The sequence below is a fragment of the Apus apus genome, chromosome 8 (assembly GCF_020740795.1).
Source record: "Apus apus isolate bApuApu2 chromosome 8, bApuApu2.pri.cur, whole genome shotgun sequence".
Lineage (NCBI taxonomy): Eukaryota > Metazoa > Chordata > Aves > Apodiformes > Apodidae > Apus > Apus apus.
The window spans coordinates 25,587,918-25,614,515 of record NC_067289.1 but is presented as its reverse complement, the minus strand read 5'-3'; the positions used below and the strand labels follow the sequence as shown (position 1 = coordinate 25,614,515).

At 45.1% G+C, this 26,598-nt stretch overlaps 1 protein-coding gene across 1 annotated transcript; it reads left to right on the top strand.

Annotated features, from left to right (window-relative positions):
* Positions 1–670: 670 nt before the first annotated feature.
* On the top strand, positions 671–26,562 carry GMPS (guanine monophosphate synthase). Its single transcript, XM_051625856.1, has 16 exons — positions 671–837; positions 6,343–6,524; positions 9,696–9,810; positions 11,353–11,450; positions 12,846–12,949; positions 14,134–14,327; positions 14,614–14,779; positions 15,512–15,663; positions 16,043–16,216; positions 17,770–17,875; positions 18,904–19,019; positions 19,926–20,051; positions 20,929–21,044; positions 22,583–22,713; positions 24,262–24,434; positions 26,011–26,562. The coding sequence occupies exons 1-16, from the start codon at positions 811–813 to the stop codon at positions 26,110–26,112; spliced, it is 2,082 nt and encodes a 693-aa protein (XP_051481816.1). The 5' UTR covers positions 671–810; the 3' UTR covers positions 26,113–26,562.
* Positions 26,563–26,598: the final 36 nt, after the last annotated feature.

Genomic DNA, 26,598 nt, shown 5'->3' with positions numbered 1-26,598 from the left:
CCTGCTTCAAACCGACCCCTGCCCCAACCCGACCCCTGCCCCAAACCGACCCCTGCCCTAACCCGACCCTGCCCCCAAACCGACTCCTGCCCTAAACCGATTCCTGCCCCAAACCGATTCCTGCCTCAAACAGACCCCTGCCCCCAAACCGATTCCTGCCCTAAACCGACCCCTGCCCCAAACCGACCCCTGCCCCAAACCCGATTCCTGTCCTAAACCGACCCCTGTCCCCAAACCGACCCCTGCCCCCAAACCGACCCCTGTCCCCAAACCGATTCCTGCCCCAAACCGATTCCTGCCTCAAACCGACCCCTGCCCCAAACCGACCCCTGCCCCAAACCCGATTCCTGTCCTAAACCGACTCCTGCCCCCAAACCGATTCCTGCCCCAAACCGACCCCTGCCCCAAACCGACTCCTGCCCCCAAACCGACCCCTGCCCCAAACCGATTCCTGCTTCAAACCGACCCCTGCCCCCAGCCTGACCCCTGCCCCAAACCGACTCCTGCCCTAAACCGACCCCTGCCCCCAAACCGATTCCTGCCCCACACCGACCCCTGCCCCCAGCCTGACCCCCGCCCCAACCCGGCTCCTGCCCGCAGCGCCGCGGCCGGGCCGGGCGCTCCGCCCCTTCCGCCGGAGCGGGGCCGGGCCGGGCCGGGCGGCTCCTCCTCCCCGCGGCGGAGGCGCAGCCGGGCGGCATTAGCTCATCTCGGCGCGGCGGCAGCTCCTCACGGCCCTTTCTTCCCCCTCCCTGCTTCGGGGGCCGCCCGCCCGCCGCTCCCCGGCAGCCCCGCGCCCCGGCAGCCCCCATGGCTCTCTGCAACGGAGACACCAAGGTCAGTGCCGCCGCGCTCCCCCGGGCGCTCCGGGAGGCTGCCCTGACGGCCGCTCGGTGCCGCGGGCCCGGCCCGGCCCGGCCGCCTGGGCCGGCGGGCACATGGCGGGGCCTCCCCGGGGCTGCGGGCGGCGCGGAGCGGGCCCGGCGGCGGCCCGGGGCGAGGAGCCGGGCGGCCGAGGGGGCGGCGGGGCCGGGGCCTGCCAGCCCCCCCTGCCCGCCGCCTCTGCCCCCGCCGCCCGCTCGGTCCCAGCAGCGCTTCCTCTGAGGAAATCAATTCATTTCGAGAGGGTTTTTTTTTTATTTTTAAACTGCGGTCTCGTGGCGTGGCCGAGCCCGCCCGGGCCGGGGCCGTTGGGCGCTGTGGGGCGAGGCCCGGGCGGGGGGCTCGGTGACGCTTCCCTGCCCGCTCCCCGCGCTTTCCGGGCTGTCCCGCCCCCGCCAGAGCGGCCTGAGGGGGAAGCCGGTGCGGGTGGTTGTGGCAGGAGCCCTCGGGCCGGGCCCCCCGCTCCCTCCGCCTCGCCCCGTCTCCGGTTTGCAGCGACAAGGGCCCAAGCGGGTGTCAGGGTGACACCAGCACCCGCGCGTCGCCGCGAGGTTCAAATCTCTCCTGGATAATGCAACTTCTGAACCCAAACCCTGCAAGTTGCCTCGGGCCGCTCCTGCAGCAGTAGGCTAGAAGCCTTGTTGTAGACTTTTTCCTGTAGTTTGCACGAATGCGTGACTCTGAGGGGCTTCTTTCGGTGCTTGTGTTGGTCCCTGCTGCGGTTTTTGGAGAGGCCCTTGCCATGCCCAGCTCCTCGCCCGCCGGCCCGGGGGTGCAGAGAGGGGTTTCTGTAGGGCCAGGTCCCCGCAGCCACCGGGAATCTGCAGGAGGCGTCTGTAAATAAAGCTCTGCCTCACATAACGGCGCGGGGGCTCCTGTATTGGGCTGGGGATTGCCTGAGTGTGAAGGAGCTGCTTTCCTGTTATACTTTGGAAAAAAAAAAAAAGTGTTCTTATACCCGCTTAATTTTAATACCACGGGGAAACAATTAAACTCTTGTAAAACCTGTGCTGGCTTGAAAGTGCTGCATCAAGGCTCCTGGTTTAGGCTTGTCCCGAGCTACTCGTGTTTGTGAGAGCTCAGAGGTGACCAGGCTCTGCCAGGCTGCTTCTTGGTACTCCAGAATGTGACTGTTCTGTATGTTAATGAGTTTTATACATTGCATTAATGAAAATCCTGTGAGCGTGTGGGTGTGTGAAATGCTAAAAAATTCCCTGATTCTGCAGAAGTGGGCTGTTAGAAACCTGCAGACTGAGTTTCGAGCACTAGGCAGGTACACTGAGGAGCAGGATGTGCAGTGTCCTTAGCTGGAAACACAAGCAGGTGTCCTGCCACAGCTCGTTACAGAGCTCTTCTTTTGACACACAACAACCCAGCAGCGGTGGAAGCTTTTTCTTCCAAGTGGCAGAGCTGAGATGGTGGTTGGAGGCTGCCCCTTGCTGCGGCAGCACAGCCAGAGGTGTCTGGATGGTTCAGGTGGCACTGGGGACCTCGGTTCCAGGTCTCGGGTCTGACGCGGCGGGCAAGGGGCAGGCTGGAGATACTGTGGTTTGGTGGTGCAGTGGGTTTGTTTGGGTCACCAGCTGCAAGAGAACGGTCAGAATCCATGATGTCGTGTTTGTGGTGGCTCTCGAGGTTTTTTCCAGCCCCACTCTGTTTCTTACTGTCGCTCTTGGGCCTGCCCCAGCTCCTGGACCGCCTTGGGCAGCTGTCAAACCACCTTCCACAGAAGCTCTCAAAAATAGGAAGGTCTCCAGATTTTTGGGAAAATAGACCAGGAGAAGACAGGGAACTGTAGTTACACACCTCCTGAGAGGAAAAAGAGCTTTTATTAGAAACTTGAGGATCCCCACCAGGAAGAGGTGCTGGCTCCGAAAGCCATCTCCCTGTGGGAGTTGGGCTGTCTGATATCCTCTTCATCTTCCTCCTGGCATGTACACAGTATACAAACACATGAGCTAAACTGCCATGTTGACTGCAAGTTAACAGCATCTGTTCCTTTTTTGATTTTATTAAGTGAAGTTTCCCTTATTACATTTGGATTAAAAATCTCTGGCCTTGGAACGGTGCCTATAAATAAATAAAGCCAGACCCTGTACTGAGTTACCACCTTTCTCCTTCCTCTTTCTCCCTATGATTTCTGTAGTGTTTCTGTTGGGCTCCTTCAGAGCTCTACTCAAGCTCACAAGTGAAGCACAGAACCTCCTCTGGCACAGTCCTTGTGCTTATAGTTGCCTGTGTTAATTCCTGGGATGGGGCTCGCTTGGACGTGTGCTGCAGGGCTGCCTGCAGGAGGAAAGGACAGCGGGCACTGCCCTGTGTGCTGCTGGGAGACAGTTATTTCAGCATGTAGTTTACTCTAAGCCCACATCTAAGGGATTGGCAACTTATTAGGCCACCAATTACGTGATTTTTCTTTGCGTTTTCTTTTTCTGGTGAGAACAGGTCTTATGAGGAGAGGCTGAGGGAGCTAGGGCTGTTCAGCCTGGAGAAGAGGAGGCTGAGGGGAGACCTCATTGCTCTCTACAATTACCTGAGAAGGAGGTTTTAGTGAGGTGGGTGTTGGCCTCTTCTCTCTAGTGACTAGCCATAGGACAAGAGGAAATGGGGTCAAGTTGTGCCAGGGGAGGTTCAGGCTGGATATTTGGAAAAATTTCTTCACTGAAGAGCGGTGAGGCCTTGGGACAGGCTGCTCAGGGAGGCAGTGGAGGCACCGTCCCTGGAGGTGTTCAGAAAATGCATGAATGTAGTGCTTTGGGAGATGATTTAGTGGCTAGGGGTTATAAGGCAGATGGTTGGACTTGATGGTCTTTGAGGGTCTTTTCCAACCTTTATGATTCTATGAGGTGCGTGTTGCCTTGCTCATCTTACATGTTGCCCATGTTACTTGACAGATGCAGTTCTTTTACTGGATTTTAGCCCAAATGCCCTTATCATCTGAGTAAAAACCTGAGCTCTGGTTAGACGCTGGCATTTGAGATTTTTGGAGGGTGTTAATGGAGTTGCAGTGAAACTCGGGCAATAAACTGTTAGTTGGAGCCTCAAACAGCCATCTTTTAGGGCAACACAGATGATTTAGAAGTAAACCTAATGTTGCTTCAGTTGCCTGTGCAAGTGTTCCTCCCATCATTGTGCAAAATGAAGTTATACTTTGCAGGAGTGAAGAAGCAGGGGCAGCTCAGTGGAGGAGTCTGCAGTTCTCGGGTCTGGGTGACTGCAGCAGAGAGCCTTGTCCAGGCTGTTGTGACAGAGGGGTTTGTGGCCCTGTCCTCCTTTTGCTAAGGAGAACTAAGGAAGGTGCAGCTTCGTTTGAGATAACAGACCTACTTGTGCCACCTTATGCAACATTTCTCATACTATTCCCAGTAGGGCACTGGAAACAGGATTTATTTACTAGCTGTGGATGTAAATGCTTGGCCATCGGTCCAGATGAGCTGGTGCCAACAATAACTTGGGTTTAGTCTTTTTTGACTCAGTAATGTAAAAGCTACCTTTGCAGAGCTGGACTTCTCCTTTCTTACTCCTTCTGCAGGTTCTTAGGGGTGTTCTGCAGGTTGGGAAATGTGAGAGCACGATGTGTGGGTAGCACTGCTGGCAGGTGGGACCCATTGGTGTGAGGGCTGGCTGTGCTCCTGGGGCTCTGGAGGGGACTCCTCCATCCCACTCTTCCAGGTGGGAGTGGACAGCTGCAGATGCTAAGCTGAGAGGGCTGCAGGGCTCTGTCTCTTCATGGTGCAAGACACAGCGTGCGTGCTCTGAAACAATTTAGGGGTTTTAGTAAAAAGAAAACTGCACTGGAAGGATTAGTGTTTGGCACAGGGTGGGATCAGGAAAGGATGAGAATGTTGGGTCTTTCTTGCAAGAACTGCTAATTTAGAGACTGATAGGTGAAAATGCCCAGAAGTGCTCTGAAAGTGATTCCCTCCCTTCTAGTGGAAGGGAAGACAGTTCTGGTGGCCTCTCTCCATCTGACCAGGGGGTTTGGAGGGTTGTTTGCTGCTCAAGTCTGCTTTCCTCCAACATGTGCCCTTTTTGTTGTGTAACCCAAGTTTAAAAAGTCATTAAGAGCTACCAGCTGAAGGAAAGAGATTAAGTAACTGACTGTAACCTGGATTTAGGGTTTTGAAGGACATAGAACTATTTTTTTTCTGCTTATGTCCTTTAGTTTAGATAAAGCCTTTTCCAGCTAGTGTAAACTGCAAGTTCCCAGCGTGCTTGCCTTCCTGAGAAAGAAAGCTCAAAGGCAACAGCCTTTGTGTATTTGTTGGGGAGAATGTGTCCCAGCAGATTGATCCTCTCCTCCAGAATGACCTGTGGCTGCTGCGGGGGTGATTACCCCTCATGTATATACTGTGATGTGCTGCAGGCTGCCCCAGCTTCCTCAGGAACCTGAGCAGCTGTGGTGGGAACTCCTGTGGGCTCTGGGTTGAAGGATGTGTTGTCTGGTACAAACAGGCATCACAACTCCAATTTGCCATCATTTGATGGCTGTAAGCTTCAATATGTGTTTTGAGACAGCGTTTGCCAAAGTAAAACCTTGCCCAGTTTTTCCTTCACCAAATTACACTGGTGAGGAAATCAGTGTGAGCTTTAAGTAGGTGATTTCTTTAAGCAGCAGAGTTTTTTCTGCATTAATTTCAAGGTGTCTTACCATGCATTTGAGTTCACATTCTTTTGTGAAGATCCTCCGATAAAGACACTTCCATGGAAGAGTTGCCTCTTTTCAGTTTCTTTTAAAATAGAAGAAACTTGTCGCTGCATTTTCGAGCCTCTTTCAGATGTAGCTGAAGTTGGCCAAGCAATTGAAATGTGATGCGGTCAGTGAGAACCCTTGCTTTGTTCTGATGTGCAGTCTGCCTGAATGCTGCAGTCAGAAATTGTTTTTCTTGAGGAATCATTTTAGCAGAGACATTTGTTCTTAATTTCTCCTTTTTATCCTCTCCAGGAGGTAATGTCAAGTGAAAGTTCAGTGTATGAGGCGATATAATGGGGGAAAAACATTGTTCCTCTGACTTTGCAGTCCTGTTTTGCTTGAGAGGAAGGCACATGCTCTTAATTATCATAGAAAGTGCTGGGTTTTGAATGGAACTGCAAAATGGGAAAAGCTGGAATGGTGAAGAGGGCGTATGGCTTCTTATTTATGGAAAGCTCCGACTTTGTTAGCTTAATAGCATTATTTTTTTTCCCTAATTTGTACTGTGTTTGGTTTTGGGGATGTGGTCTTTGTGTGGCTGCTTGGGAGGCATGTGCTGTGTTCATGCAGAGCCCCTTTATCTTGCCAGTGCATCTACAGGCCCTTAGAAACTGGAGGAGTTTTTTATTTAGCAGTTTCTTGGCTTGCCTTTACCGCTCGCATCCCGAATCGCGGCGCGGGCAGCCTTGGCCAGCCCGGCAGACGTTCGCGGGTAGGAGCTGTGGCTAAAGCTGCGGTGTGTGACGCGCTGTGAGTGCCGTTGGCAGCCGGAGCAGCCTGGAGCAGAGCTGAAGGATGGGCAGCACCACTATGAGGGAGCCGTGGTCATCCTGGACGCCGGAGCGCAGTACGGGAAGGTGATCGACCGGCGGGTGCGCGAGCTCTTCGTCCAGTCCGAGATCTTCCCTCTGGAGACGCCGGCCTTCGCCATCCGGGAACAGGGGTTTCGGTAGGTCCCTCCCCACCTGCCCTCCCTTCCAACACAGCCTGTGGGCCCTGGCAGTGGTGGGATCTGCCTGGGTTTGTGTGCAGGAGCTTTCATTGCACCCACCTTCAGCTTGGCTGCAGAGCCCCCCGAGTGGTGCTGGGGAATCTCTCACAGCAATGCAGACCTTCTTGTATTTGCTGCTTAATTTCCTTCACGTCATTTCGATCAGTTCCATTTGTAAGTACAGTTTAAGAGGCTGCATTTTAAATTTGTATCTGCAAAAATTTAGATGATCTTGCTGTTTTACCTGTTAAGCTAGGGCACCTATTAATCCAGAAAACAGGTTTTGCGAGTTTCTAAAAATTATTTTCTTAATTTTAAAACAAGTAACTGACTTGAATACTGAGGATGTTGCAGTAAATTATTCCAGACTGTTTCTGGGAAGCAACTAAAAAAAAAACAACTAACTGGAATACCACCAATTTTTTGCAGCAAGAAAAGGCCTCGGAGTTATTTAGCACTTTGTACATTTCTTTTTCTTGTTTTATTAGGCTTACCAGGGTATCCCTCTCCTTTGTGTGGGGAAGATCAATACTCTGAAGTCTATAAGTCATCAAAGACCTCATTTGTCCCTTTGGCACAAGTCCAGCAGTGCATGTGTGCTTCTTGGCTGTGCCCCATGACAGATAAGACAGGGCTTTGTTGCAAAATTGCATTTTTCCAATCAATGATAATTAGTGAACCAGTAAAGAGTTTATTTTAGTAAATAACTTATTGGTCTCTTCTGAAAACACAGAGAACAGAACATTCAGGAACTGCTGGTTCAACCCAGATAGCTCTTGTGTGAAGGATTTATCTTTCAGAAATGTTCAGATCTTGTTTATAATTCTCCAACAATCAGATATTTAAAAGGTGGACATACTGGTTAATTACTAGTTTAAAAAGCATTTGTGCATCTCCTGTGTGCTGGATTTGAGGTGTGAGTCATGGCACTAACCAAGTTTTATCTGAATTGATGCAGGTTTGCAGTGGGAAGACCTTTCCTCCCTTTGTTTTCACGGTTGAAGGTTCTTCAGAGTCTTGTGATTAGACCTGTTGGACTTGTCATTCCAAATAATTGCTCTCTAAAATGTGGCAAAACCTCTTCATTCAAAAGGTTGCTGCTCAAGGGGAGGGTGTTGGTTTCAGGCTCTCAGTTACCCAGGTTGGTCAGTCAGGTTTGTGTCCACAGCCTCAGTCAGTCATTGGCACCCAGGAAAGCTCAACAAATCCTGACACCAGCAGCAAGGCTGAACATTTTGCTGAACTGTTTTTACATATTGTGTTTAAAAAGCCAGCTTCTCAATTGTGATAGTTTCAGAGCAATCCCTAGTGACAATTTTCACCTAAACGTGACATAAACATTAGCAGTTTCCAGCAGATCCTGGTCCTGGGGCCAGGAGGTGCCACAGCTGGGGGATCTGCTGGTGTTAGGCTGAACTCTGGCAGTGTCTGGGCTCTGCTCTGAGTCCTGAGCTCAGGGTATCAATGCATGCATTTTGCTCTTGATTCCTGAGGTACCTTTAATCTGCTACAAACAGGCTTTCCAAAGCTAGGTTAGGTTGTTTAGGAAGTGGTTTAAGGTAAACCAGAGAAATGTGTATGAAGGTACATACAAGAAGGTATGTAAGAAATTACCAGGTGCTGCAGCAAAACTTTTAGAATTTATACCCCATGCTAGTTTGAATTTCTCCTGGATAGCTGAGAAGATGCAGGTTCCCCTCTCCCCTCTATTTTTTTTCTTTACTGCTTGGGCAGATTGGGTGACCTTTCTGTATCCTGTGGGATTTTCACTTGAAAAAAAACTAAAACAGTAAAAGGGAAATTTGCTTCATCCTGGCTCAAACCAGGCCAGTTTGGAACAAAAGCAGATTTTAAGACTCTGCTTTTGAAATAGGACAGTGCATAACTATTTTGACTTCTCATAAAAATACTCAGTTTGTAGATGTGGCTGTATTTCCTTTGTATGCTACTGAATAGTGTTCTGTACATAAGGCACTGAAGCAAATGCTTCTGTACATGGAGTTATTAGAAGCAGTAATGCCACTGAGAGTAATTAGGCTCTTTCTAGCACTGTCCAAGTTGAGGAAATTCAGGATGTCTCTGACTTGAACAGAAGAGCCTGTATGTGTAGAGCAGGTACTTGTTGTCAGGATTGTTCAGTGTAAAACTGCACCTCCCTCAGCTGCACTCTTGTTCCAAAGCTCACTGTAGATCCCCACATACAAGGACCCAGATGGTGCCTCTTCCAACCTGCCAGCCACTGGACTTGGCTCTGAGGGGTGCCCCTGTCCAGCCCCCTGCCCTGTCCCCTGCGTTGAAATGATTGTATTTGGTCAGTATGTGCATGAGAAACTCTAAATCATGCTAGAAGAAAGCTTTGTTAGGAGCATTTAATCCTGTGTGTGCAGCTTCTCTCTTGCCCCACTTTGTGTTTCTTGCTCTGAGCAATTGATTTGGTGTTCTTGGGGAAACAAACAGTGCACAAGTCCAAGGTCTGGTACACCCGTGTTTGGTCCTGGGCCCAGGCCAGAAAGCATTGCTCAACTGCCTGGTTCTGCTGCAGTTCATGGTCTTGCAGATCATGGTTTGCAAAGGTCTCTCTTCCCCTCTGAAAATATTTTATTTTCTGTTATAATGTGAAGTATTAATATCAGACCATAACTGCTTGCATGTATTGGACTTAAAATTCTCAACCTGTGGCTAATGCCATCTCACGTTGGGATCAGGATGGATTAAGGAGCACTTTCTCAGCAGCTCTAGAAATTTGTGAGTCTGTTTTCTTAATGCAATTCCCCTGGCTCAGACATCACGAGTTGTATATATCTTGGTGCTAATACTCTGCATTTGATCCTGGCCATCCTGCTTCTCTCATAGTTGGCACTTGGCTACAAGATATTTAAGATACAGTCACTTTTTCAGATGGTTAATGTTTGACTTTGTTTAAACCAATGAAATACTTCTTTGGCAAGCTGCTGGTTTTGACAGCTGTAGCACAGCAAAGCTAAGCTATATGTTAGGATATCTGTATTAAAATTTATGTTAGGATATAGAGAGTTGTAAATATTCTGAGACAATGTAAATGTTTAAAACAAATAGATGTAAAAGGAAATTATATATTTGAGTTAATGCTTCTTTATCTTTTGCCTGCAGAGCTATAATCATATCTGGAGGACCAAACTCTGTGTATGCAGAAGATGCACCATGGTTCGACCCAGCAATATTTACAATAGGAAAACCAGTCCTTGGAATCTGCTATGGAATGCAGGTGCTGGTCACAGATAAGTTAGTCCATTGCTGTCTTCTAGGCCTGGTTTCTGACACTAACTGGAGATGAACTGCTGAAGGCCCTGCTTTTCAAACATGAGCAATATGGTGTGCAAAGGATACTTTGAAAGTGCTGACTGGTAAACTGAGGGCACTGGCAGTGCTTCCCTTGGCTCTGTCTCACCCACAGCAGAGATGGTTTTTCTTTGCTTAAGTGCTGTGAATAGAGTTCCATCCACACTGTCTGTTTTGCCACAATAAATACAACCTGGCAGGCATTAGCTGAGACTGTCTTGTTGGTGTTGGAAAATGTGCCCCTCATGTAAACAAGTGAAATAGTTTTTCCTTTTGGTTTGCAAGCATGGAATGTTTCTAGCCTAGTTCTTATGAGTGCTTAAACTCTTCCTCTCCCCTCTCTCATGCACATATTTGGACTGACTTGGTGATCCTGCAGTGGACCAAGTGGGTCTGCTTGATAGATCTGAGCTGAGTGAAGAAACAAACTTCTAAGGAGACAAGGGAAGAATTATATACGTAACTTCTGCTTCTGCATCTTGGTTTTTCCCAGGGTTAGTGATTTACTAGGCCTTCAGAGGTGCTGAATAATGGCTGGAGAAACTCCTTCAGGAAGGCTGGTAATTACAGAGACAGTGTTGGCACTCCCTGTTCTAAAGGAAGATGTGTGTTGTATTAAAATGTGTCTTAAAATGCCAAGCAAATTGAAAACCACATTAGCCTCGGGCAGGCGAGTTTCATGAGGCTGACTGTATGGAAATGAATCAATGTATTAACACACTGTTACTTCATTATAAAAGATTGAAATCAGTCAAGCACAGTAAGTGTAATATCAAACTAGGTCTCAACTGAAGCTTTAAATCTCTGGAAGTTAAAGGAGTTGGAAGGTGGAATTCTAAAATAAATTTTTAAGTTAGTTACATTTGCAAGGAAAAAAAAAATGGCTGTTTTGAGACTTCTGAAATCTAAAATGCAGATATCCAACTCCAAACAATAGAAAAGGTTTTAGAAAGAAAAAAACCTTGTTGAGAATTGTACAGCTCTGGTACAGCAAAGATTAAGAGTCACAAAAATAACACCAGGGGATTTTGAGAAGTTTAGGCCCGAGAGCCCTCAACTAAAGGATAGATAAATTAGGTTTTTGTTCAGCAACTCAACTGGTTTTGTGATAACTGCCTTCTGATACTCGGGTGGCTGCCCTGCAGGTCAGCTGTAAGTGCAAGTAGATGCACACTCTGGAATTTGTGTTATTTTACAAATCTTTGCCTATTTTCTGTTGTGGTGGGTTTGTGCTGCTCATCGCGTGGGGCAGTGGTGCCTGGCTGGGCAACGGGCCTAGTGCAGGACAGACATTAATTTTGAAGAGAATTCTTGATTTGAAGAAAGATATCTTGAATGAGTATAATAATTAAATACTAGGTTGGTGTCGATTGGAGGGCCAAAGCTGTTGTCAGTCATAAGAAGACTGAGATATAAAGTGACACTAGGTCGCGAGGAGCATTTTCATGTGATGTTTCTGTTTTGACAGATGATGAACAAGGTATTTGGAGGCACAGTGCACAAGAAGAGTGTCAGAGAAGATGGAGTGTTCAGCATTACTCTGGATAACACATGTTCACTGTTCAGGTGCACAGAAGTTTTAAGTTACCTCTGCTATGAAGACAGGCTGGGAGAGTTGGGGTGTTCAGCCTGGGGAAGAGAAGGCTCCAGGGAGACCTTAGAGCAGCTTCCAGTGCCTGAAGGGACTCCAGGAAAGCTCAGGAGGGTCTTTTTACCAGAGAGGGCAGTGACAGGACTGAAAGAGGAGAGATTTAGGTTGTACATCAGGAAGAAATTCTTCCCCATGAGGGCAGGAAGGCACTGGAACAGGTTGCCCAGCGAGGTTGTGGCTGCCCCCTCCCTGGAGGTGTTGAAGGACAGGTTGGATGAGGCTTGTGCAGCCTGGTCTGGTGGGAGGTGTCCCTGCTCATGGCAGGGAGGTTGGAACCTGGTGATCTTGAAGGTCCCTTCCAGCCTTCACCATTCTGTGATTCTACCAGAAGAATATTGGAAATACCAGTCTGGAAATTGATGGCTGGATGAGAGGAAGCTTATTTTAAAGAAATTAGTGAAATTGCACTCATGCTTGTTAGATAATTTCTAATAAAACTTTTACAGCTGTGTTCATGAGTAAGCAATTTACTCACTTGAACAAATACTTAGGCATAAATTCTCAATTGACTCTAGAAATTCAGATATATTTGCTTGGAATATTGTGTAAAGCCCTTATTTCAAAGTAGAACAAATTCATGGAGACATCACGAAATTCACCACAGCATGAGAATCTTTGTGTTGAGCTCCTATATCTTTCTGCTCTGCAGTGTGTTACTCTTGAATTGGTTTTTACCCATCCAGTTTTGGAAAGGCAATAGAAAATCTAGAAACATTTGTTTTCTACCTTCCTTTAAAATTGTTTTGTGTTGTTTTATAAAACCAGAATTAGGTTTCTTGGTAGTTTCTCAAAGTCTCTCAATTTTCTTATAATAATTCTAACAGTTTGCTCATGGCTGGCATTCCAATTTTTAGAATTTCTCTGTAGGGCTACTGCAGGACTTTATACCCTGTCTGAAGTCTGAGGTGCCCAAATTGTCCTGAAAACACTTAGTTTTGAGCAAGAAAACTTCATTGAATTAAAAAGCAGGACTCCCAAGTGTCCTCTGTGACTCTAGGTGGCTCTTCATGTCAAAGAGGGGTACTTCAATATTGGTGTGTTGATTAAAAAAACCGACCACAAACCCTTCTGAATTAAATGAATTACCTCTTGCATGAAGGATGTCTTGTACAAGAACTTTTGCAGTGTCCAATGGAGGCATCTCAGAATTGGAGGTGACTTTCTGGGAAGGAAATCCTGCATGCACTTCAAAGGGCCTGGTCAATGGAGATGTTATTTTTTTGGGATTCCTAGGAGCTTCCCTTGGAAGCATGGCTGTTTCAGGTCTTTGTTCTTCCTTTGATTGATTCTAGTTTTTAATCTTTCTCTAGGGGCCTCCAGAAGGAAGAGCTTGTGCTCCTCACTCATGGAGATAGTGTGGATAAAGTAGCTGATGGATTCAAAGTGGTTGCGCAGTCAGGGAACATTATAGCAGGTATTTATCTTATACTGAAATTGTCTTTTTATCAAAAAGCAGTGCTTCAAACATCACACAGGTTGGCATGGGAAAATTTAGGACCTTAGAATCTGGTTTTTGAAAGCTACTCAAATTGTTGAATGCTAAATAGTCTCTTTGAGTCCCTTTCATAGGAGATGAGAGACCTGGAGAGGTCTTAAGTTTGTTAAGCCACTTAGCAGAAGTTCTTAAAGTATTTACCTGGTTATTTTAAACCTTTAATTTAAAAAAAAAAACAAACAAAAAACAACCAAACAACCTTGCAGTACTGCTCTTAAATCAGACAGGTAACTAAGTTGAGAAAAACCGACCTTTTAAAAGACGTAAAGATGCCTGGTTAAGGAAAGATTCTTTCCAAACTACTGTTAAGATTAAATAGGGCATTCATGACATCCTGCCTTGCCTTTGAGTGACCCAGAACTCGTACCTACTCAGATTCTCTGAATTGATTTGCTGTGTAAAGTTTGCTGCGTCCAGATTGCAAGCTCCCCCAGAGCTCTGGCAACTTTCACCCCACTTTATGGGGCATTAGGAGCAGTGTTGTGCCTTCATTTTCCTGTGCCATCTCCTGTGGGCTCCCTGTGCCTAAGCAAGCCCAGGAATGCTGCTGAGGTGGCAGCCGGGTGTCCAGTGGCAGCAGGAAATACAAGGGCACAGCCAAGCTGGGTGTCTAAGGCAGGTCAGTTCCATGAGGCAGTTTCCCTGCTGCTCTTTTATTCCCAGCCTCATCAGCACTTCCTTGGTGCGCAGTGCAGTGTTGTGATCTACTGAAAGCAACCCTCCAGAGACTTAAAAACAGGAGTGGTGCTCCCAGAGGTGCCCATGTGGGGACACTTGACCAGCAGAGCCTTTTGGCCAGGGACACAGCGGTGTCACCTGCCTTGGCTGCAGGGTCACGTGAGGTATCCTGTGGTGAGGGAAAAATCATGTCATTGATCTCCTGTTACCACAATGGTTTTCCTAGGATGCCTGAGTGTTTTCCTTGTTCCTGAGGGATTGTGTGTTCTAGATAAGTAACAGTACCCTTAGTGGTGATTGGTGATCTGTGCCAAAAATGTGGCAGAATAAATCACTCAAAAAGCAAATGTTTGACTTGCTGGGGTAGCTTTTCACTTCCTTTTTATGTTCTATTTTGTCATTCTCATTTCTTTGCACCAACAAAGGCATAGCAAATGAATCTAAGAAACTGTATGGAGCACAGTTCCACCCTGAAGTCAGCCTCACAGTGAATGGAAAAATGATCCTGAAGAATTTTCTCTATGACATTGCGGGGTGCAGTGGTACCTTCACGGTGGAGAACAGAGAACGTCAGTGCATTCAAGATATAAAAGAGAAAGTGGGCTCATCAAAAGTCCTGGTAAGTAGACTGAATTGAAGCTGGAAGAGCATTTGCAAAAGCCTGGCAGAAACACTGACACTGGTACTTGGGTTCATTTTAAAAATGCAGAGTTGTCGTGCCTGGGGTTTTAGAAAGTTTGCACAATTGGGTCGATACATTCTTTGACTTCTTGTTGTCTTCCAGATCACTGACCCTAGGTCAGTAACCGGTTCTGAGCCAGTTGCATCTGAACTATTTGTTAACACTTTCCCTGTAGGCAGCTGACCAAAGGTTGGTTTCTTTTCCCTTTTCCCCTCATCCTTAGGTTTTACTGAGCGGGGGTGTGGACTCCACAGTGTGTACTGCTCTCCTGAACCGGGCGTTGAACCGCGAGCAGGTCATAGCTGTGCACATAGATAACGGCTTCATGCGCAAGAGGGAGAGCCAGTCTGTGGAAGAGGCACTCAAAAAGCTGGGCATTCAAGTGAAAGGTACCAACAAGTTGTTAACTATGCCTGGTGGCACTAATGGTGTGGCCAGTCTCCCAAAATGCACGCATACGGTTTTATTTTACAGGTTTCAACTGACCTTTGCAGTTCTCAGACTTTAGGTCTTGGTTTAACAATAATTAAACTGACCCTGTTTAATTATTATTTTTACTTTTTTTTAGTGGAAAATCTGTCTTATTCTTGCAGTCTTTAGATGAGTAAACTCAGGCTCTGGCAGGCTGCCAGAGCAACAAGTTGAGGGAATCCCTTTGCTGCAAATTCTCCCATAGCTCCTAGAGTTCAATGCTGGTAAAAGATGCCAAAGAGCCTCCACCAATCTCTGCAGTGAGAGCCTCTCTAAATTAAGAGGTGTAATGTACCCTGAGTAAATAGTGGATCGTTTAATTTTGGTTACAGAAGGGCCCTGGGGAAATACTGTCCTGTAAACTATTTAAATAAAGCAAGTACATTATAATCTTAAGAGGAGAAGCAAGAGCTGAACTTTCACACAGCTGCCTAGCTTCATAATATGTAAAAAACTGCCCCCTGGAGTAGGTTAGAAAGAGAAACCAAAGCATTTTGTTGTGATTAATTCTTGAGGTATGGAACAACCCTTTTAATGCAGTTAAAGTGCTGTAATGATTTTAATTTCTATTTCTAAAGAGTGATACTTTTTTGTCACCTTGCATAAAAATCTTTATTGACTTTGCCAAAAATGCCTGTTGTTTCATGCAGTGGTGAATGCAGCTCATTCGTTCTATAATGGTACAACAACTCTGCCCATCTCAGATGAGGACAGGACTCCACGTAAAAGAATTAGCAAGACCTTAAATATGACAACAAGTCCTGAAGAAAAAAGAAAAATCATTGGAGACACCTTTGTTAAGGTAATGTTTTTAATTATTTCTTGGTTGTTTAATTGTTTTCTTTTTCAATTATACGATTTCTAGAGACATCTGTGTCAGACTGGCACAGCACTCAGTGCCATAATTTGTCCTGTAAGTTGGGAATGATCGAAGAAGCCGTTGGCATGTTTCCCTAAGCCTACAACTTGGCCATCATTTGATGGTCACAACATGGTTCACAAGCATTGTACTAGATCCACCATCATGTTTAGGTATTTCAGCAAGGTCATAATTAGTCTTTCTGATTGATTGTGCTTTTGCAGCTCCTTAGCATCTGTTGGGCAATCCATTATCTTCTTGTAGACCTTCAACAACCAAGAAGTAGGTGGGAACACTTTTCTTTGTTCTCTCCATCTTGCAGATTGCCAATGAAGTTATTGGAGAAATGAATCTGAAACCAGAAGAGGTTTTTCTTGCTCAGGGTACCCTCAGACCTGATCTCATTGAGAGTGCTTCCCTTGTTGCAAGTGGCAAAGCTGAAGTAATCAAAACTCATCATAATGACACAGAGCTGATTCGGAAGTTGAGAGAAGAGGTAAACGGAAATGAGGACACTGTCCTTCTGGTTCTCTCAGATGTGGACCTGAGTATCAAAAATTAACAACCCAAATGTTTTTCTGGTATAACTGTCCCATGTTGATGGGACCCTCTTTGAATTAGATTCTATTGTAATATGTTGCAATTTATTACACTTCTTTCTAGTTGCTACATTCCCAAAGTAGTCAAAATTGTTTGAGTGTTGTCCAGTGCTGGATACCGAGGAAGATGTTGGCACATTGGGCGTGGATTCATTTGGTGTGGACAGTGGTGTTCTCACCTGCAAGCTGAAAGCTGGTTGCTCACTCTTTAACCCTCAAAACAAAACTGCACCCTAGTAAGGAAACAAGGAAATACCAAATGCCTTTAGCAGGAGAGTAGTTTAAGACTCTTCAGACAACTTTATTCTGGTTCAGCTGGAGTTCATGATGTAATGGGTCACTTATTCTGTTTCTTGCTCGGAGCGCTTGTCACTGGGTAACCTTGAGGTGTGGATAGTCCAGATCTGGCACATTATGGATTCAGACAGGAGCAGGGACAGGACTTTCATGAAGTGATGATCACCTTCTCTTGAGAGAGAGGGCCAAAATTCTCCCACTCTTGAACATTCAGCACTGCAAGCAGAGTATTGTCCTCTCTGGAGAGAGCATGAGAATAAAACATTTAAACAGGTTGAAGTCTAGGGATGGTTCCTTCAGGTACCTACAGGGAGGAGTTTATTCTGTTCTTAAGCAGCTTCTGCATCACATTACTAGTAATCTGATGGGCTGTCTGCCAGCAGCATGGTGATGGCACCCAGTCTGTGTGCCAGTTGTCCACGTAATAACCCACACGGGTCTGAAATGGCCCAACACAGACATCTACAGTTGATGACCAAGGGGCTGAAGATGATCTGAACACAGGAGGCTGAGGTATCTGCAGATAAGCAGTCCTGTTGATTGCACTCCTGAGCTGTCTGTTTAGTCTGAAGTGCAGAAAAGCTTCTGTCACAAGCTGCATAAATACTTTCCTTGTGCAGAGCTCCTAACTGTTAGCACATGGAGCCAATGTAGGAGGCTGCCCTGTTTTCCCTTTTCTGATGTTAAAGTGGTAAGTTCTTTAACTGTATTATAAAATCAGAATCAGCACATGAGACATCACAGAATAAGCCTGTTGGAAGGTGCTCAGTTATTAGTAAGTGTCCAGCCAAAGGAGAGAAAGTAACAGTTACTGGCCCACACTTCTAATGTGGTACAAAGTAAATTCAAAGTTTTTTATCAATTTAAACATCGAGGGAAGAGAAGAAAGGTCTGAATTTCTGAAGACAGTCAGAGCAGGCTTGTCCTACAACTGCATCTACACTGATTGAGCCATGGATATTTCTGGCACCAACTTAAACTTCTCTTAGTCTCTATTCTGCAACTGTTTTAACAAAGCCCATATTCACATGTGCTTTCCTTTCCAGCGTTTATGCAGCAGTTATGAAGAGCAGGCCAGCTTGCCTGCTGTAACCCGAGGCTTTTTGTTTGAGTGTATAAGCTGGAGTGTAAATTGCCTTTTTTTTTTTTTAAGGGTAAAGTAATAGAACCACTGAAAGACTTTCACAAAGATGAAGTGCGAGTGCTAGGGAGAGAACTTGGTCTTCCTGAAGAGCTGGTTTCAAGGCATCCCTTCCCAGGTATGAGGGTTGGTCTGTCCTGCTTAGTGAGGAGCTTTGGATCACATCAGGGTTTGTTTAGAATATCTTTACCCTGTAGAATAAATGTATTTTGGAGCATGGGACTTAACTCTAAACAGGGAAAAATGGATGGCTTTGTTAGCTTTTACTTAATCAGAATCTTTTTTCAGGAAAAGAACATTTGGGAGCAGCTTTATTACATGTAGTGATTCAAGGAAAAGTTTTAGAATGGAGTTTGCTTTTAGCTGTATTAGCTTCCAGTTGTATAAGCCAAAGCAGGAGTTGGCAGAGCAGTGCAGCTGAGTGCTGCCTGAGCTGACAAATGTCTCATAATTGAAATAATGGCCTGGATCTGCCTGCCTTTCCAAGGGCTTTTGCTGTTTTGAAAATGGGAAATAATTAGAGTTCTCCACTAAAAAACATCGAAGAGTATAAAGTATTAATGTCTATAACATAGCAAAGCCCACGTGCCCTGAAGGGGGCTGTGTTTTCCTGTCCCTGTGTTTCACAGTTGTCCTGCAGGGTGTGTAGTAGTCCTGGCAGATCACAGGGGCTCTCCTGCCAATGCTCCAGCATCCCATGGAATGCCAGAAGCTGGCTTCAGGCATTGCCAGCAAATTACCTCTGCTTTGTTAGCAAGTCGCTAAAAGGTCAAATAGCCCTCAGGGGTCTTGAAAAACAAGGCAGAATCAACTGGGTGTTACAGCCAACCCTTTCATCCCAGTTGCCTAGCAAAGGGGAGAAGGTTCCTGTTGGCTTTGGCTTGCCATCCACCACACCTCATCTCCACTGGCTGCTGCTGTACACAACCAGCCCATGTAGGGTTAGGTAAATAGTGCTTTAGTGTACCAAACAGCAGTACTGCTTCTGGAACTTCTGTCTTGTAGGGTGCTAGGACAATTGAAATACAGGTACAGTGGCAAAGCATACTGTACTCAGTGATTCACCTGCTGTTCCAGGTGCTGTCACATTTTTAGGTGAAAATCAGCTTTCCTGGTATTTAATGTTTTTTCAACCTTGCACTGCAGGTCCTGGTCTAGCAATCAGAGTGATATGTGCTGAAGAGCCTTTTGTGTGCAAAGACTTTGCTGAAACAAACAACATTTTGAAAATAGTTGCAGATTTCTCTGCAAGTGTTAAGAAGGTAACAAAATTGCTACATTCTAATATGCATAAAAGTAGTGTGATCATTCTGGAACAGCCAGAAATGAGGTTGAAGCTGCTAAAAGTTTAAAAAGAGTTGTTTGCTGTCTTTAAGGAGCAATACATTCCAGTACAACTCACTTGAAGCCATGCACTAGAGTACAGTAGAACTTGTGCCATGGCTGATGCAAGTGTTAAAGAACTTCTGGAAGGAAAGAAGTTTATGTGCCTTTCAAATAGTAAATAGATTTTGTTTTAGTTAAACTTAGTGTAGATGAAGATTCCTGAAGGTTTTTCCCTCCCTGAAATAATTGTAACTTTCTAGATTTCACGCCCTAACAATCACTGAATGTTTAAGTGAAAGTGCAGGAGCAAGGAACTAGATCTTGCCAGATGTCCTGAAACTCCCAAGTTTTTAATTGATGGTCTTTAAGTTTTAAGTTGTGTCCTTCATGATTACTGTAAGCTCCCTTGAACTGAACTGCAGGGGGCTGGGGGGTCATTACCAGAGGCCCACTCTACATCTAAGGCTGAAGTTCAAATTTAATTCCGAAACACTGAGGGAAGTATTTCCTTGAAAAATTGTTGATAGTGCTTTGTTCTATGTCTGAAATAACCAAAAAATAAAATATAGCTTTGTGAAAGAGAGAATGAACACAGATGAAAAACTTCATCTGTGGCCTTGGAGACCGTCAGCTTAAACTACATGCAGTCCCATCAAATAAAACTGCTTTTGTTAAAATATAGTTGTTAAATGAAAGGAATTTTTTAAACCATTCCAAGGGGTAAACGTGAACTAAATTTAAGCAAACAGCTACTTAATAATTTTATTTGTGTTGTGTAAGTTCTGTTTGAATCCTTGAGGGCTTGCTTTGATTAGACTTTCTTTTTCTGCCTCGTTGCACAGCCACATACTTTGCTGCAAAGGGTCAAAGCATGTACAACTGAGGAGGACCAGGAGAAGCTGATGCAGATTACAAGCCTACATTCACTGAATGCCTTCTTGTTACCCATCAAAACTGTGGGAGTGCAGGTAAGTGCATCTGTTCCAGGGATGTTTGGGAAGCTGCTTCCTGGCAGTGTGGCAGGCTGCAGTGAAGCACAATAATTGCTGCTCTAAGAGTGAAAATAAAGGGCTCAACTCGAGAACACAAATTTCAAGTGACTGTGATACCTGTGTTACTGTCACTTGTCGGTGCTGGTGCAGTGCAAAGGTGAGAAGGTGTCTGAGTAGACCCTTGATTGGTGCCAGGGATTGTGTGTGAGGATGTCATTAGGGTTGAATGATGCTGGTCACTTACAGGCAGCTTCTCCTCATGGTTAACCTTGCAGACCTCTGCTGAAATCCTGTTGTCCCCTCTAAGGCTCAGGAGTCCTAGACTAAGTTGGTAAAAAATAAAACCTGCTTCTTAACTTTGAAAGTGCTTCTTGCCCTTTCCTGTACTTCTCTGCGTTCTGCTCCATCCTTGTCCTGGAGAGGAGAGGGGCCAGTTCTGTGCAGGGAACAGCTGGAATTGTGCCCTGGCCTTCCCCTCCTTGCCTGCCTCATGTCACGTGCATTCCTGTGGGCTGCCCTTTGGTGGCAGGAGTACAAACCAGATGCAGATGCTGGGCTGGCCTTCTCAGGGAATTGTGTGCAATAACCTGAAGATTCCTTTACTGAGCAGTCACAGCTGTCAAGAACCTTCCTCTGCACAGTTGGTATTGAATTACATCTCCTTTTATCTTCAGCTGCTTTATCTTGTGCTTCCCTTCAGCAACTCTTTGCTTTTGTTACTGTTGAAGCAGCAGATTTCTGTGCCTTGTCACAGGCCTCCTTCAGATGGTGTAATGAAAATACTCACTCAGCCCGTTTTGGCAGCAGAGTTCACATTCAGTGATTTGTTGTTCATGTTTTATTTCATGCATAGGGTGACTGTCGCTCGTATAGCTATGTTTGTGGGATCTCCAGTAAAGATGCCCCACACTGGGAGTCTCTTATGTTTCTGGCCAGGCTCATACCACGCATGTGCCACAACATAAACAGGTCAGTATTTTGAATTAGCTTTATTTCTATTTAATATATGGAAGTTTAGTGTGCACAAGCATTCTTCTGTTTAATCCATTATATCTTTTTTTGTGTTGAGCAGTTGTATGCCACACAATAAATCAAAGCATAGGTTTAGTTCTGGAATTACTAGCTTGAAAAAGAAATTGATAGCCTGTCTTATTTTTTAAGGACCTGATGTGTTTCTTTTTTGAAAGATCCCAAGCCTGTTGATGAGTTGTGCTGTCATGCTGTATGTCAAAAGGACATTTATGTGGGACTGTCAGTCCTGATGACTCATGGGGAAGCTCCAGAGCTGGGCAGCTCAATCTTAATTGAGCTTTCTTGTGGATGTGTGTTTTCATGCTACTTGATTCCAGACCTTTTCTAGCAGCTGAAGTTCCTTAGATATGGAATCAGTTCTGGAGAAGGCATATCCTCCTTGCCTGGCTGGAGACTTCCTGATGAATCTACTTGTAACTGCTTTACAGCAGAACTTGATTTGGTCACGAAAGTGACTCCTACCAAAAGAGCTGTTATTCCTAAAGGTGAGACCTTGAATTGCAAGATACTCCTTTAAATGCAGAGGGAACAAAAGATGGCATAAAAGTTCAAAGTATGTGCTGGATTTACAGCACTGCTGTCTTCTTTAAGCTCTTTTGGATTTATTATTACTGAATATACCACATCTCTGCTGTACCAGGGTATGTTTTCATAGTCTTTCAGTGCTGTTTATAGGGACAGTGAAGCTGACAGTTTGAGGACTGAACTGAAATAGTTGAACTTCTTCTCATCTATGCTTCAGATTTTATATTACAAACAAAAATATGGAATGTAAAGCTTGGATGTTCTCCTGCTTTGGATTTTAGACAAGTATTCTTAGTTTGTGTGTGCAAACTCAAATAACTTGTGTGAATGTGTCATAGTAAATTCTTGTATGAGGCCTGTCTGACAGTGTTTTACTTTGGCTTTTGTTCTGCAACATATATAACACAGAGTGAAATTAAAAAGATAAAGCTGATGTAACTGCTCTGACTTGAGAAGATATTTTATTGCAAATCTAGTTATGTAGATTTATAAATAGCAGTGTTAGTGCCCTGTGATGAAAACATAGCTATTTGTTAACAATAAGGCTTGTGATTTAATGGTATTTTTGGTGGTTTCCTATTAGGAGAGAAGGTAGAAATTTACTGACATAAAAGTAAAATTGAAAAAACACCCTTTGTGATACTGCTGAGTTAGTATTTCTGTTGTTTTCAAAGGATTATTCTCTTGAGTAGGTAACATTGGGGCTATTGCTGGTCTCTAGCAAACCAAAAGAAAAGTGTAAGTTTGGCTTCCAAAGCTGGTGTGAATGTCCTAGAGTACCTGCATGAAGTTACATTAGGCTCCAGTTGGTGGCTAAGGAGAAGACCAAACATTTTGGGGTTTTTTGTGGGTTTTTTCCTCAATGCACTACTAAAGATGCAGTCTTTAGGCAACCTGGTTTAGTCCAGGTACCCAAAATGTGTTTAACTGCCACCCTGTTTGTCTTCCAGAGTTGTGTATGTGTTTGGTCCGCCGGTCAAAGAACCCCCCACAGATGTCACCCCCACTTTCCTGACAACAGGAGTCCTCAGCACTTTACGTCAGGCTGATTTTGAGGCTCACAATATCCTCAGGGAGTCTGGTAGGTGCTGCACCTTGGTCCATGGGTTGGACCGGTTTGAGGTCCCTGCAAAATGCACCGGGTGTAGGGATAGTGGGACTGTCAATCTGCACACCTCTCAAATATCTCCAAAGAAGTGATAGATTAATGGGATGACAGGCAAGAGCCTTCTCTGGAAGCTGTAGAAGCTGATAGCTAAAGGACAGGGATTGCCAGCCTTGCTGCTAGCAGGATTAATTTTAGGGGATTTTTGGGGCCAGGCTTGCCGTGAGCATCATGAAGCTCAGAGGTGTGTGGCTTCAGGGCAGACTGCCATAAAACATGCTAGCTGAAAGTCAACCAAATGTCTTCCCTGATCTCAGTTACCAGTGTTTACCTGAAATAAATAAACCGTGTAAAAAAAAAAAAACCTGCCATGGTTTCTAAATGATGGTGTTTTTGTGGAAAGAATGGAGCTAAAATACTAAGTTTCTAGTGGTAATGACGCTCACCACCTGTGGTGGTTTTGTATTTCTTTACTGAAAGCAAAAGCTGTGTTTGCAAGCCCAGGCAATTGAGGCAAGCAGGCAGGAATACTGCAAACCCTGAACAGCCAGGGAGGATTCAGTACCTGGGAAATGGTGGACAGGCAGCATCTGGGAAGACAGTAGTTGCAAAGTTCAGGGTTTTTTTGTTTGTTTTTGCTTTGTTGCATTTGAAAATGTGCTGTGTGTGTGAAGCAGCTGATCAGACTTGCCCCTGTTTTGTATGAATTCAGTTGCAAAGGATGTGTCTTTTTGAAAATGCAGACCCTGTTTGCAAGGCTGTCTCACCAGAGCTGGTAAAAAATAGCCTCACAAGGCTGAGGTAACACTCAGCTGTGCTCACCAAACCATGGATGTGTCTCACTAGCTTCTGGTGACACTTGGCTCTGTGTGAATGAATCACTCACCAGAATAAGACCTGAATTGTCACTTAGTGAAAATGAGCCCGTGTGCCAGCAGCTTGGGCCAGGCCAGGCAGAGGTGAGAGCCTGCATCAGTGTTAGGCTGAATCTCACACACCCCAACCTCAAGCTTTCAGTAGGCATTGAAACAGTGAAATTAGGGGGTCTGTGTGGGGGATTTCAGAAGGAGATATTATTTTAAACATCAAAAGTGAGAGATGATTGTCTGGAGCTGCCTATCAGCCAACACCAGGGATGCTGAGGAGCTTTCTCTGAAATATACGAGAGGCACCTGGATGTTGTGAGTGGCTCTTTATTGGGCTTGGCACAGGGACAGGTAAATCCCTGTGGCTCTGTTACGTGGGAAGGAAAGAAGATCTTCAATTGTATTCACAGCGAATTGCAGGGATAATGGGGGTTACCTGGGTTTGTTCTGCACGCCTGCAAACACCAAAGATCATTTCCTGTGGCAATTTGCACAGTTTGTGGCTGAGTGGGATCTGGAGTGTGGCAGCAGCAGTGAGAAGATCCCAGAAGATGTCCGTGTAGCTCCTAATACATAGCTTGAAGTTCACCTGGGAAATTCTGTGAGACTTCTGTCACACTTGTCTCTGAACCCAATGAGTGCACTTTGTTTTCCGAAGGTTATGCCGGAAAAATCAGCCAGATGCCGATAATCCTGACACCGCTGCATTTTGATCGGGACCCCCTTCAGAAACAGCCTTCCTGTCAAAGATCCGTGGTTATCCGGACGTTCATCACAAGTGATTTCATGACTGGCATTGCAGCAACTCCTGGGAATGAGGTTCCAGAAGAGGTAACTCGGGTTTTCAAGTTTCTTTTGGATGTGAGCTGAGTGCTGTAGATGACTCATCCTGACTTGCTTTCCGCTCCCTTGGTTGCTTACCCCGACTTGGATTTTACTGCCATTTTTTCTTCTCTTTCTCATTATTCATTAGGAAGAATATGGTGTGTTTTGGGAAAAAAGCACTAACAAAATGAGAAGCTGGCAGATGGATGTGACAAATGTAAAGGCTTTCCAGCAGAGATGAGCCAAAACACCATCAATTAAAAAAGAAAGAGCACCCTAACCATTCCTGGGGTGTTGAAATTAATTTTTTGCATTAGTAGTTGGAAATGTTCTGCCTTAGAGATTTGCTCTTGATCCTCAGTGCTGATTGTAACTGGAACTTGCTGTTCAACATCTCATGTGCTGGTTTCTGTTTAGGTCACTGAAAGGATTTAGCAGTTGAGTTCAGGCATGTTTTCCTGGGAAACTTTATCCATGTCCAGTTTCAAGCACTTTGTCTCTCCGGGATTGCAGTGTAGATGAACAACAAAATTGCTGTTTTCTTTTTTAAGCATAGTTTAAAAGCCTGTAGGCATTGTTCAGTAATTGTATGTCACTGTTGTCTTCTACTTTAAGGCAGCCTATCCATTTAAAAAGAACTAATTCAAGGTTAAGTTACCATGGAAATTATTCCATTTTATACAATGAGGATTCATTTGACACTGAAGTTTGTGTTTAAAAAAAACAATAAAACACCACAAAAGCCTCAACCCCAAATAAACCCCCACAAACTTCAAAATGTGACATAGTCACGTTAAGCCTAGCCAATAACGTGGTAACAAAATGGCAGAAGTTGTGGAAAATACCTGTATTTATGGGGAAAGTAATGTTTGATGAAAAATTTGTTGTGGTTTTCCATGGAGAGCAACGAATTGCTTAAATTTCTGCTTGCACTGTAAAACAGCATGTCCTGTCAGTGCATTGTTGTGAGCAGTGGGGTTTTTAAGGAAGCTGAACCCCTAAGGGTCAGCAAAGTCTGACCTAGAATACTTCTGCTAACATGAATTGGTTGTGGACTCTAGAGAATAACTCTAAGGAAACTCCTTTGGGTGCCTCCTTCTGTTTGTTGGGTTGTTTTTTTTTAACCTTTAGAGTTCCCTTTTTGAAAGGGGTTTCACTCAGGCTGTTGCTCTGTGTGTGATGGGGGTTCAGCTGGAGATGAGGGTCTGAGAGAAGTCTCAGACTGGCTGCTGGTGACAGGTAAGGGCAGAGAGTCCTGCTTCGCTTGCAAGGAACAGTTTTTGAAGCTGAGGAGGTGGCGTCTCAAGGGAAGTGTCTTGCCATCAACACCCTGGTTTGTTATCAGTGCCAAAAATCAGCAATGTAACTGCAGATACCATGAAACCGGAAGTTTTCTTTAAGTTGATTTTACTTCTCCGTTGGTGGCAACATGCTAATAGCTGTGGGCTCTTTCTGTCTTGTGCGTAACTGAATCAGCGTGAACAGTTTTCCTTTTTTAAGCTTTTCTTGGATAGTTGCCATCAGGCCTGTTTTCCATGCTTGCTTCTGATTTATATTTTTTTTTTTCCTCTCTCCACAATAGGTTGTGTTAAAAATGGTGGCAGAGATCAAGAAGATTCCTGGCATCTCTCGGGTGATGTATGACTTGACATCAAAGCCACCAGGAACTACGGAGTGGGAGTAACTAACTGTTTTTCAATTGAAGTACTGTGTGCAGTCTAAATCATATCACAAACCATTCCCAGTGTTGACATGCAGTACTGTGAAAGAGTGACTGGAGCTGCTACATCGCATCAGATTCCTCTCCTGGAGCATAAGCCTGCAGTTAAGAGCTGTGCTGGGGATGATACCTGAGTGGGGCTGAGGATTTGTACGGGTAAATGACCATGGCAGCGTTGCCGGTGTGCAGACAGATTCCCATTGCTTTTGCCTTTGTCTTACCAGTTCTTCCTGTTTTCATGTGGTTTATTGTTAACTGTCATTTCAGTGTCTCTGTTTTTGTACACTGTGTAAAAAGAGACAGTTTATTTACTTCTACCAAAAGCATTGTTACAGCCTAAACATGTAAAATGATTCCTTTGTGACCAACTGCTTTTGAACGGATTTATTATAAATAAATATTTTGCCAAATGGAGTAGTGGGTACTGTTGAATTTTGGAATTACTGTGTA

Coding starts and splice junctions, on each gene's coding strand:
- GMPS (XM_051625856.1), top strand. CDS start 811: ATGGCTCTCTGCAACGGAGACACCAAG. Junction 838..6,342: donor TCTGCAACGGAGACACCAAG/GTCAGTGCCGCC, acceptor TGCCGTTGGCAG/CCGGAGCAGCCTGGAGCAGA. Junction 24,435..26,010: donor GGAATGAGGTTCCAGAAGAG/GTAACTCGGGTT, acceptor TCTCCACAATAG/GTTGTGTTAAAAATGGTGGC.